Source organism: Vigna unguiculata, chromosome 5 (assembly GCF_004118075.2).
Source record: "Vigna unguiculata cultivar IT97K-499-35 chromosome 5, ASM411807v1, whole genome shotgun sequence".
NCBI classification, from domain to species: Eukaryota; Viridiplantae; Streptophyta; class Magnoliopsida; order Fabales; family Fabaceae; genus Vigna; species Vigna unguiculata.
Window position 1 is genome coordinate 30,663,902 of NC_040283.1, and position 13,639 is coordinate 30,677,540.

The 13,639-nt window shown below is 30.6% G+C and overlaps 2 protein-coding genes across 2 annotated transcripts; both read left to right on the top strand.

The window, feature by feature from the left end:
* The first annotated feature begins 5,121 nt into the window (after positions 1–5,121).
* Positions 5,122–5,693, top strand: LOC114185769. The gene has a single exon (XM_028073674.1). The coding sequence runs from the start codon at positions 5,197–5,199 to the stop codon at positions 5,578–5,580; it is 384 nt and encodes a 127-aa protein (XP_027929475.1). The 5' UTR covers positions 5,122–5,196; the 3' UTR covers positions 5,581–5,693.
* Positions 5,694–9,208: 3,515 nt separating this feature from the next.
* On the top strand, positions 9,209–9,529 carry LOC114184596 (glycosyltransferase family protein 64 C3-like). Its single transcript, XM_028071912.1, has one exon. It carries the CDS (start codon positions 9,209–9,211, stop codon positions 9,527–9,529), a length of 321 nt encoding a protein of 106 aa, XP_027927713.1.
* Positions 9,530–13,639: the final 4,110 nt, after the last annotated feature.

A 13,639-nucleotide genomic window follows, 5' to 3' on the forward strand; every position in this document is an offset into this window, starting at 1 on the left:
TCAATGAAATATTATTTTCTTGGTATTTTCAAAATCAGATGGATTTGAATTAATTTTACCTTTCATATCGTAAATATCACTACTATGATGAGTTCTTACATATGATAGAGATTGAATATAATTTTTTTTTGTTAAAATACTTCGTTGATCCTCGTTTTTGTACTAAAATATCAATTTGGTCCTCGTATTTTTATTAGTCTCAATTAGGTCCACATTTTTGTAAATTAGTATCAATTAGGTTCTTTTCGTTAGTGTAGAACTAACACCGTTAAGTAGGTGCCACGTGTCAGCTCCTCATTTTTTTGAATTTTTTTGAACTTTTTTTTAAATATTTATGCCACGTGTCACGTTTGTAATGTGCCACGTGTTAACCTAATATGGTGACACGTGTCAAATTATTAGGCGCTCCAAATTTATATCAAATTTTACTTTTATATAATGTTATGATTATTTTTATTAAATATTTTAATAATATTAATTGTATTTAATATTAAATTTTAAATATATTTATTTTAATTTGTTATAAAATATGTAATAGAAATATTGTTAAAAATATGTAATAGAAATATCACTTGTAATAAAAGTATCATCATTACCTTTATATATACATTGAGAAGAAAAGAATTATTGCAAATCCTTTTAGAGTCATTGTGAGATCTTGTGAAGTTCTTCTTTTTCAACTTGGGTCAGCACATGTTCATGGTTAAAGATTTATTAAATAAAGATTTATTAAATGCTCTTCATACAACATTAAGTGTATACATCATCTTTATGCAATTCTGTGATACATGACTTGACTTATCAAGTCTAGGTCAAATAACTTTTTCCCATATTGTACTAAAGCAAAAGATTTAACAAAGTTGAATGTCTTTACAAATTGTCATTCTACCATATCTAAAAAGTTATTTATGTGGAGTAAATAGACACATTCTTCAAAATATCTTTGATATAGATAATTCATTATGTGATCATATTCTAATAAACAAAGAGACAACATTAGAATCAACATCTATAATAGTGTTTGACATGTACATGAAATGTTTCGTGTTGTCGAATGAACTATAAACCATAAATCCTAATAAGTCAATACTTTATTTATTTATTTTTTGGTTATCATGATAACCCATTATTCTAGCCAAAAGTCTTTTAAGAAATTTACCATCAGGTCAATTGGTATTTAATATACAACTCATTTACTTAAGGTCTCCGCCAGACTATTAATGTCAACTACAAAATTAGTCATTTTGTAGAATATGAGATTTATTTATAAGCTCTCAAGAGGTTAAATTTTCTTGTACTTTAGTGAGTTTTGATAGGCCAAGACATATGAGCTTGTGGGGCTTGGCCTCCAAGAAACTTAGTGTACTATCGTGGTCATACAATTTCAATGTGTATTGAGGTTACATGATGTTCGTGTATTTATGTGTCTTTAAAAATTAGACTAATAAGTAAAATACTATTGATCTAACAAGGGTCTCATCCCAATATTAATGTTTCACGGGGACCATGTAATACATATGTAATATGACATTACATTCCGTAGTCTAAAGATTGAAGGGCAAAAAGACCGAAACAACTAAATTCTTGAAGTCTTATTTTGATCTATACTAAGTGTATAATGCTTCAAGATGTATGCAATCACGTCTAAGATGGACTAGAATAAGTTTGCATTTTATAACATGACATATATCAATTGGTTGAAAATCGTTTAAATCAAGGAGCAGATAATTGATGACAAGAAGGAAGGTGAATATAATAGACTTAATATACGTTAAAGTTTGTAATTAGTATTTTATTTTGACAAATTAATAGAATTCACTAGGTTACTAAAAATATAAACAATACATAATTTTTCTCGAATAATCAAAACTAACTACATAAATGCACGTGGATCAATTAACATCACGTGTTACATATTGTCAGGTCTTACAGAGGGGGTTTCATTGGGGAGAACAACACCAATGAGATCTGAGCCTAACCACATAAGACACTAACACCACTCTCAACCCAAAACCTTAAGGCAATGGGTTTCTTAGACTCAAACTTGGATTCCTAACAATCTCCCCCTCAAGGGTGAGTCCCTTCAACCACATTGGTACACTCCCCCTCCAGCGGAAGCATTCCCAACCACGAGTACCCCTTCTCGTACCGTCGGGACACGCTTACCTGGAACCCTTAACTGGGACTCTTGCCAGGAAGACTTTCGATACAGGGACCTGCACTCGTGCTTACCTGGAACCCTTAACTGGGATTCTTGCCAGGAAGACTTTCGATACAGGGACCTGCACTCGTCTGAGCCAGTTTTTAACCATCGGCTCTGATACCACTTGTTAGGTTTACAGAGGGGGTTTCACTGGGGAGAACAACACCAATGAGATCTGAACCTAACCACATAAGACACTAACATCACTCTCAACCCAAAACCTTAAGGCAATGGGTTTATGGGCCTTGATCCTTATATGATGCTCTACTTAAATATATGAAGGTACATTTTTTACTCAGACAAAAAAATATTTTTACACCAATTAAGTTTTTTTTTTCTATATAAAATCTTAGACTAAAGTTTATTATAGAAAGATTATTGTTTGTATGCATAACAAAAGTAAATTTTTATTTGTAACTTATACAAATATATTCACAAACTACCCATTTTATCGTGAGTTTAGATCTTTTAAACAAGATTTAAAAATTGTGATCATTGCGATACAACATGACTATTGCAACAAGAAATTATTTTACATGTGAACCGATGATCAAAATAAAATATATTTATTTTAATAATTTATTACACTTTTAGTCCCTAAAATCTGGAGTAATTTTAATTTTGGTATTCTATTTTTTTTTAAAAGTCCCTCAAAAATTGAAAAAAAAAAGAAGATTCCAAATGAATTAAGGGGACTAAAATGAGGTTTATAGGGTTAACGTTAACATTTAGGATATATAGTCAAGATTTAGAAATTACAATTATTTTTAATCTTTCAAATATATGTTGAAATAATTTTTTTTCCCAAAAATTTAGGATCAAAATCAAAATTACTTCAAAATCTCAAGGAATAAAAACATAATTAAACTTAAATTTAGGCCTGTTTGACTGAAAATCAATTCAATGTTATGCAAAGATTTTTCTTGTGTACAAGTTGTTGTTTCAAAGCTAGATAGAGAAAAATGTATGAAAGTTTGTTGTAATATGAAGTTTAAGTGATCTCTATTTGGATTTTTCTTCCACGTTAAATATCTGAGAGAATCTATGAGTAAAAATCAACATTGAAATAAGTGCAACTTGAATTTGGTCACTATGAATTGATTAAATCAATGTCCAAAGTTTGGGTTTGAGAAACAAATTTGATAACCAAAACCTGCTAGAAATAGATGTCTATAAAAATTCAATGATCATCAATCTTATTATTTCATGAACAAGGTTAAGAATTCTTGAAAGAAATAAAATTATTAGGTTGATTGTTGCCTGAATATTCTATTTATAAACACCAGATTAGTTAATTGTGTAACATCTTGGTACTAGTCTGTTGGGGATTGATTAATTACGAACACAAATTATAAAATTGTTGGAAATAAGAAGCATTAAAGCATACCTTGTTGGCCACATGATCCATATATAGTTGTTGAAGCTACACGGCAGCATGCATAGAGACACCTAAATCTTTGAATAATTTGATTTTGATATGATAGAAATAAACGCAATACCTAACACATGAATTAAAGAGTTTCTCCCTAAAACAAGAAGACATATATGGCTAAGTAATCATAAATATACACATGCACAGAGATGGGACTACTCGTGCAAGTTTTGGTTTCACACCAAACCAACACCCACGTGGGTGCCTCGTGTGCATATCCCTCTAAGAACCACTTCAACGTACGTCCCTTCTCTGCATCTTCAATCAACCTTTTTTCTTCCAAAGAGATTTAACCCACCACACAACAATTATTTATTTTCCCACCACTGCCACATCCTATTCACAAACTCATGCATCAAAATTATGTCAAGATATTTATTTATTGTTGGAAAAAAACATAATAATTACTTTATTAATAATAAATAAATAAAATAAATACAAAGAAATACATATGTATATCAAAAACAATAATTTAACTTAAACTTCATAACATTCTTATTACAAGAGTATACAAAATAAAAGGCATTTACAAACTTAAAGTGTATTTGACTCTTTATGTTGCAAATAATCTAATAATGAGTTTAAGTTTTATATCTATAAAAGTAACAGAGATAAATAGCATGTAAACAAAAGACTCATAATCTTATCTTATCCTAACGAACCGTGGGCAAAGCCATGAATACGTTGTATTTGTCATGAAATATAGTTGAAAAGATAATCGTTTATGACAGATAGAGACAGGTGTAATAAGCTTTGATGCCGTACAGGACATGACTGGGTAGAACATATTGAGTTTGATTTGTAGCTTGTGCTGCTCCACTCTAATTCTAATAATTCTCTTTCAACATTCTAGCTAGTGTTTGTGGTGGAGGGTACTCAATGGTTGAGTGGGGTATTCATTCCATACACCTCTTTATCGTTTTCTATTACATTTGCATTACAATTATAATAATAATGGAGGAGTCTTTTTTAGGTACAGGGTGTCCACAGAAGAAAAGATAATTTCATTGCTCAACAGGCAACAATTTTGACATTGAAATATCCTATAATCAAGAATCAAATCGTTTCACATTCTTCTCTAACATCGTCACATTGAGGTTTCCAACCCAGAGCCGACACTCCTACAAAAGTATTAATCATGGGTGGTTCCTACAAATTCCTTTCAAAAAAATATTGCATTACTTAATTATTGGTCATTAGGTGGCCATATTGTCTGGTTTCTGATGCCCCACTGTTGGAACCTTTAGTGGGTGCATTATGGCTACCCTACCCTAATACCCCCAATGCCCTGTTGCTCCACAACTAGACATCAATGGGTCAAACAATTAATACTTTTTTCATCACAATAATCAACATATTTCCTTAGCCACAATTCTATGAATCTTATCTATTCACCTAGAGTACCAACAACAAAAACAAAACCAACCCCACCTTTAATATATATTAATTACTGTACCATCCATTATTTGCCTATATAAACCTCCCTTCCTCACCTTTCAAACTCATCTTGCATATCTGCAACAAAACAACCTTAATTGCTTCTACTTCTCGCACGTTAACCATGGAGTTCTCAGAGGCCAACAATGTTCTTTTGATGTCACTGATGGAAGAAACAAAGGAAGAAGAGTACTATGATGGTGATGATAGACTTGTGAGCATGATTCAGTCATTGGAGGCAGAGATCAGTGTCACTGAAATAGCTCAAATGGATGATCAAGATTGCTCCACGTCAGACAGTGAGCCTGATCATTGGGATGACATCAACATCATCTCTTCTTTGCCCTTTGATGAGATGAATGCATGGATCCCTTGTGGAGATGAGATCATGGACCATTCATCAATGGAATATGAAGATGCAACTTATATTCAAGATTTTCAGTTCAGCTATGGAGTTTTCTTCGACCAACATTATTTGGCACAAGGGCCAACTGACGTAGTTTTCTGAAATTAAAAAACATAACAGTATCATACAAGGAAACAGAAGATAGTTAACATGGTTTTATACTTTGTAATTAATTTGTGGAGGTGTCCATGTTAATGGCAAACTTTTTATGTTTATCTTTTGTTTACTTTTTCTTCCTTTATTCCCGTGTATTACCTAGCTGAAAATTAATTACAAGAATATATATATATATATATATATATATATATATATATATATATATATATATATATATATATATATATATATATATATATCGTAGTGATATTTATTTCCTTAGTAGTAGATATAGTTTCTTTATGAATTAATCATAATTCTGCAAATCACATAAAACATTATATTAGTTATTCTCAGTGACTTGTTAGTTTTTATATTTTTAGTTCATTAAATTTATAATTTGTGTTTTCTTCGCTCGAAAATAGAATTAAATTGAATTAAATAATGTTAGAACGAATCATTAAAGAGCTTTTAAAACAAGAACAGTCTGTAATATACTTTGAATTTTAGTTAATGCCTTAAAGTGAAAACTTTTCTCTTAAGAAAAATGAGAATTATAAAAGTTAAACATACAACTATATAAGAATAATCAAAATTAAAAGTTTATTGGTATCATATGGTAATCTTAAAAAAATATGATACGATCCTATCCAGGAAAAAGTACGATTATTTCTGAATTTGAATCCTCAAGAGGCACGACACGAATAAATCAGAGAAGAATGTGGAATAAGACAGAGATGAAGAATGCCACAATCTAACCGTTTGATAAGTCAAGTGAAGATTCACCACAAAGATATTAATCTTTGATGAGAACCAGATGTCTAAACCTAGAACAAAGAGAATTCTTTCTTTAATGACTAAAAAGTGTCCATATCAGTTTTTGATACCTCTATTTATAGGCACATAAGTTTAAGAAAACTTAAGAACCCTAAAAGAAGGCTCAAGCGCAAAACATGAAAACATAAACTAATTTATAAAAGAAAGCTCAAAGTCCAAAAATATAGAACGTAACTAATTTCTAAAAGAAAATTCAAAGGTTCATCCTCAAATTCTTCTTGTATGGAATATCTTAGGATAATACTTTATCAAATTATGTGTATATTTTTGTTTTAATCTTAATAATTTAAATATTATTTAATATTTTGAGATCCCATTTGCTTGTAAGAAGAGTGATGATTTGATACAAGGAAAAGCATACCCACAAATTGTATTTGTCTATGGTAGAAAACACACGTAATTAGGGGTAGAAAAGCATATTTACCAATCAATCTATTAGCTACAAAAGGGATTGGATTCATGATTTAACTTATCTAAGAAGGACGCAATCGAAGAGATGAGAGAAAATAAAAGTTATAGTTCAGTTAATGAATAGTTGAATTGAACTATAAAATAGATCAATTTTTATCAATTTTTTTCAGTATAATATAGTGCAGTTAACTATAGTTCAATGTAGTTAGATTAATTTTGCCTATCCCTTTATGAACAAGAAATCTTATGAAACCTTTATTTTTTTATTTTTATGTAGATCTATGTTAGGGGAATCACATGTTTATTTGTACTCTCAAATTCAACCATTATTGACACCTATTTTATGAAATTTATGAGTAATTAAGTATAAAAATGAATATGAAATTTTAGACCGGTCAAACCCGCTATGATCTTGTTCCATTTCAATCTATGATGCATATATACGATACGTGTATCGAATACAACACGTATCCGATACGTCGATACATTTATTTTCAAAATAATAGGATACGATACGTGATATATACGTGATATATGAATATTGAAAATTGTACAATAATTCTTACAGACATAATAAATATATGATTGTTAATGTGTGAATCCAAATTTTCTAACTAGAGACCAATTATTTTGGTAGCCAAAACCTGATAGCTAATGTTAGTGACTAATTTAAAAACCAATTCATAAATGAAACTATTATAATTATCAATTTAGAGACCAATTATAATTTTTTGGAACTATTTTAGTTGTCAATTTGATCACTTTATAGTGACTAATTTTTTTTCACTAAAATTGGTCATCATTCAAAGATTGTATTGTAGTGTACTACGACTTTATAAATTAGATGCCTCATTGATAAATATTGTTAAAGTATCCTAAAGTATTTGACACAATACGTATTTGACACAGATATGTAACCCAACTTGAAGTATCGGTGTATCATAGATTTCAATCCTTATGAATAATTTCATGACTTAAAAAATAAATAATTTTGAATTCAACCTAAAATGTACTTATTAAATTGGGTTAGATATATTTTTGGTCCTTTAACTTTTAGAGAAAATTGGAATTAGTACTCTTAGAAATTTTAGCCTAATTTATTCCCCAAACTTTAGAATTTAGTGGATTTAGTCCTTTTAACCAAATTTTGTTAAATTTATTTGACGTTTCAAATGTGTTTCTTGGCTAACATTAAACAAAAAATATATGAAACATTGTAAACAACTCAAATGCTATAATAAAATGTATTTGAAACATCAAATAAACTTTAAAAAAATCTATTAAAATGACTAAATTCACACAGTTCTAAAGTTGAGAGACTAAATTGAACTATAATTTCGAATAGAGACTAATTTCAATTTTCACTAAAAGTTAAGGAACCAAAAATATATTTAACCCTTTAAAATTTTTATACTCTCTTCCCTCACTACAAAAATATAAAATCTTAGTAGGGGTTTATTAACAAGGGTTATAATAACCTCTAGAAGGAAATGGACATAGGAGAGGTTTTGAAAATCCTTGTTAAATACCAGGGGTTTTCTTAATAACCCCAATAAAATTTAAATTCCCAATGTTTATTTCATTTTCTGTTTTCATAATTTTTAAAATTTGCACTTTGTTTCTGAATAGGGACACGTGCTCTGGAACACCATTCCTAAACAACATTTCATAACCTTATCAACCTAAAAACACTTGGTCTCTGTTTTCGTGGTCCACATGTTTCAGAAGCTCTCTTCGTTCTCCTTCATCACTCTTCCGTTCTCATCAAATTTCAAGTCCCAAGTAACAACCTTTTCATTCTCCATGCTTCCTCTTTCTATTTCATCACTATTTCTCTTTCAATTTCATAATTATTTCTCATTTTGATTGTATCTCATGTTTTCATCTTCCGCATCACTACGTTGTATCCTTGATTTCAAGTTCGATTTTGCATCCCTTGCTCTTTCGTTTTCAAGTTTCATTTCATCTTTTTGATTTCATCTCACTACCCTAACTCACTATTTATTTTCCCTATTCTAACTCAGTTTTGTCAAGTAGCAGCGGTGACCGCAAACACTGCAATCGGATGTGATCTCGTATATCAAAATAGGTATAATTTTCAATTCAGAAACCTATTTAGCTTCTCACAATATCCAGTTTGCACTAATCCCTAATTTTTCTTCAATATTTTTCTAAATAATCTGTGTTTATGCTTTTGCAAAAGGTAAAAGGGGTATGAGTTTGTGTTTGATGTGAGGTTGCCAATTAGAAAATTCCTACTCCATTTGATAATCCACATTTTCGAAATTTAATTTCACCGAACCTATTTCCATTTGAGCAATTCTGTGAACCTGTTTCTGTACACGTGCGTAGGTGGGGCCGACATGGCACGCGTGCGCGAGGGATCATGGTCGCAGTGCGAAACTATGAGGATGTGTTGATGAATTTGGTGGTGGTGGAGGAGACACGGCTGGATCCATTGTTGGTGGGGGCGACGAGACTGAGGGATTACGGGGACGCGAGGAACGAGTTGGAGGAAGAGGTAAGGATGGGGTTGAGTAGTAGGAAAGGGGAGCATAGGAAGAGAAGAGGATGGTGCATTGGGGAGTTTTGTAGGGTCTTGGCGAGAATGCCTTTGAGGTATAGCTATGGCAAGTTCGTTGATGATATTGGGGAACATGGCTTGTTTTACAAAGGTGGCAAGATTGTCTTCTGTGATCAATCATGAAACGTGATTTTTTCACTTTAGTCTCTATGATTTTAAATCTAATGTATTTGGTTTTACACTTCTCAAGATTTTATTTGGCTGAATTCCAAGCTCGTGAAGGAAGGGTTCTTTTTTTCTAAAGTTGGAGGAGACATTAACTCCCAAGTGAACATCGCATGAAATTCAATTCCAAAGACATGAAGGAGATGGTGAAGTTTGAGTGCAATGATATTTTGCTGTTAGGGGTTGGGGGCTACCATTATAGGTTGCCGACATGTGAGAAAGCTTCTAATGGAACTTTGAACTCTTTATTCACCATGATATCGATTTGGTTGAAGGAAAAAAGTTTCAAGGTGGAGTTAAGAGATCTTATAAAGGTTCAATTGACATGTTTCGGAGTTTCATGTTGTTTGTGATAAGTGAAAGTTTTTAAGGGAAATGAGGGATAAGTTTTTAAGATTGTGGGGATTTTGTGTGAGCTCGACACTTGTGAAATTTGGATTCACTATTATATGTTGTCCTGTATACTGCTAGTAAATGCTTTCCTAAGCCCTCATAAACCAGAAAATGGAGAGCAAACAATAGCCTTAAAGATTTGCAAATATTTCCATGCAAATATTCGTACATGTGCCATTGTTGTTGGCATTGCTGCACTTATTACTACCATTGTTTGTTTTTGCTGATGTGATGGAAATTTTTGGATCTAGCCTTTTGTTGTGAATGTTTTTTATTTCAGCTAATCAATTAGGCATAGAGTTATTATGAAAGACAAATTTTCTTACAATCAACTAAAGTTTGATTTATGCAGTGCCAATACAATACATGCAAATGGTAATTCAATAAGATCAAAACATCCCTTTTATTGTTTTGTATAACAGATGATTGATAGTGGTTCTTATCGGGTGACAGTTGTACTTATAATTTCAGATTCCTAATCAACCTTCAATATTAGAGTTTTGAAATTTCATCTTATGGTGAAGTCAATCTTAGTTTTGTATGTTGTTAGATGAAGCTTACAAATGGCTATTTTTTTTGTTGTTTTATGCAGGATCTAACATATTTTTGGACAACTATCCTTCCTATATCTGTAAGTTACTTAGTTATGTCCTTCATTTTCGTTTTAGATATCCTAATTGCATCAAATGATAGTGTGGTGGATAAACTAAACTTTTAAACTTTTGTTCCAGAACTATTTAGATGAATGGCAAATGGTTAGTTCTTTGTGAAACAGTATTCATATTTTTTGTCTTCTCAGATTTCTTTCAAATTTTAAAGTATACCATTAATTATTTAATGTTTTTTTAGAAAATAAAATATTTAATTAATGTTATGTTTATCACTTACTAGTAACTTTTTTTAAAATAGAATATTCTATACATTTCTTAATTACCTCATGTGTTTGATGCGACTTTTGAAGATTCACATGAATAATTGAACTTTTTTCTTTTTATCTTTGGAAAGGTTTTTATAGATTTATGTATGTAGGGTTGGTATGATATAGAAATATAAGGAATGAATTCACATACAAAAGGCAATTTTGGTTTGTGATAATTGTTTTGAGGACATTGTCAACCATGAAAGTGGGATAACAATTGATTGGTGTGTGAACCATGTGTAATCAATTTATTATTAGATAGGTTGCAACACATGATGTTGAACCTTGATGGTTACCACACATGTGCTCTATTTTAAGAAAGATTAATTTTAACAAATATCCTACACACCAACAATCCTTTTTTCTTTCAATTTCTGCTCCTCCACTCACCATGCTCAAATAGATAACATTGTACTCTGGTTAAGGTTTTCCTGCTTTAGTTTCAGCCCTTCCAATTATATATATATTTATATATATATATATATATATATATATATATATATATATATATATATATATATATACTCACACAATGTTTCATATTAATTTTGGTGAAAACTTGAAAACTTAGTAATTTATAAGCTAAAGTTACAACTTTTGGAGAAATAAGAGCTAGAAAGTTTAGTTCTAGTCTTTCTATAATTTATATTTGTTTTCAATCTTTGAATTTTAAAGTGTATTATTTTTTGTCTTCTTAGCATTTAGACAGCGTTTTAGAGAGAAGCAAGGTGAGTGTATTCCTTCCTTGCACCACTTCCTCCTTCCACTAGGTAAAAGTATTGGCTAAGACTTTAGTAAGTAGCTTAAAAACACACACATATATATGTAATATAATACATATATGTAATATAATAATATTATATGATATATAATATAATATGTATTATTATATAATAATACATATTATATTAAGGTTTAATCACGTCTAACAGATTTATTTCTACAGTTAGTGTTAACTAATTGCTCTTATATTTTTGTATATGTATATTTTATAAATATAACTTGACACTTCCTTGTTTTGATTATATAACTATATTTTATACATTTATGCAATTATTTATATTTTAATATTTAATTTAAAACATAGGGCATTTTCTTCTCTTCATCTCTCAATTTCAGCAAACGTGGTCCTCTCAATCATAGCTTCCAATTTCTCTGCTTTTCTCTTCTCCAATCGGTCAATCACAACTCTAAGTACTTCCATTTTCATCTCAATGGACAAATCTTGGATAGAGATGCCTAGAAATACACCTCAATATATGGAAGGATTGAAGAAATTTTTGGACTTTTCATTTGCTAATAGTAGTGTGAGGGGGGAGATAGTATGTCCATGTTCGAAATGCAACTTTAACAAGTGGCAATGTCGTGAAATAGTGTATGAACACTTGATTATCAAACCTTTTCCAAAAGGATATACAGTGTGGCTTCTACATGGAGAGAGAAAAGGAGCAGATGCTACGGATGAAATACATGTAATGCTGAGAGAAAATGATGAAGTAATTCCCGCTAATAATCCAATGCATGACATGATTAATGATGCATTTGGGTATCATGAATACAATGATGACATGGTGGATGATAGGGAAACGGGTGCAGAGTCAAGCCATAATATGATTGATGATCTTGGAGATTTTTTTTCAGTTGATGCAAGAAGGTCAAGAGAGTTTATATGAGGGTGTGATAAATATTCTAAACTTTCTTTCTTAATCAAGTTGTATCACATTAAATGTTTGTGCAAAATAACTAACAAGGGAATGTCCATGATACTAGAGTTGTTAGCAAATGCTTTTGAACATGCTAAAATATCACACTCATTCTATGAGGCGAAGAAAATCATTAACAAGTTTGGTCTTCATTACACAAAAATTGATGCTTGTCCAAATGATTGCATGTTGTACTTAGGAGAAGACGCAAATAGGGACTTTTGTAAGAAATGTAAAGCATCTAGATGGAAGGCAAAAAAAAAGGTACAAGTGATAGTGGTACAAGTAATAAAAGAAAAAAGATTCCCGCAAAGGTTTTAAGGTATTTTCCTTTGAAGCCAAGCTTACAAAGGATGTTTATGTCTTCTAAAATAGCTGAGCATATGCCATGGCATGCATCGAGAAGTACAAATGAAGGCATCTTAAGGCCTCCAAGAGATTCTAAGACATGGAAGACATTTGACCTTAAATAGATAAAGATCAATGGCTCCAAAAGGAATAGATAGAGATTAATGGGCTTCTTTTGTTGATTATCGTCTAAATTCAAAAACAAAGGTATAATTGAAACTTTTTTCCATCAACCTTATTCATTATTATTAATTTCTATACGTTGACTATTAAGACCATGCCCTCAAAAATAGAGAGAATAGGGCAAAGCAAACCATTGCTCATACAGGTGCACTACAAGAAAAAATCTATTTTGCTAGAAAAATTAGGGAGAAAAAATGTTTGTAGCTAATCTATATCTAATTTGCGAGAAAATAGTGAAAAAATAAAATTGTAGCATATCTATAGCAAAATAGCTACATATTTACCATAATATATATTTGTAACTAATCCCTCACTAATTTGCGAGAAAAAAATTTGTAGTTTCTTTGTAGTAAAATAGCTACAAATTTACTAGAACATATATCTATAGCTAATTTCAACCTAATTTGTGATAAAATAGCGAAAAAAATAAATTTGTACCTAGTTCGTAGCAAAATTGCTATAAATTAACCAAAAAATGTATTTGTAGCTAATCTTTCTCAATTAAAATTATACTAAATGTAT

Bases quoted from the DNA above. Each gene is read 5' to 3' on its own strand.
- LOC114185769 (XM_028073674.1), top strand. From the start codon at position 5,197: ATGGAGTTCTCAGAGGCCAACAATGTTCTTTTGATGTCACTGATGGAA.
- LOC114184596 (XM_028071912.1), top strand. From the start codon at position 9,209: ATGGTCGCAGTGCGAAACTATGAGGATGTGTTGATGAATTTGGTGGTG.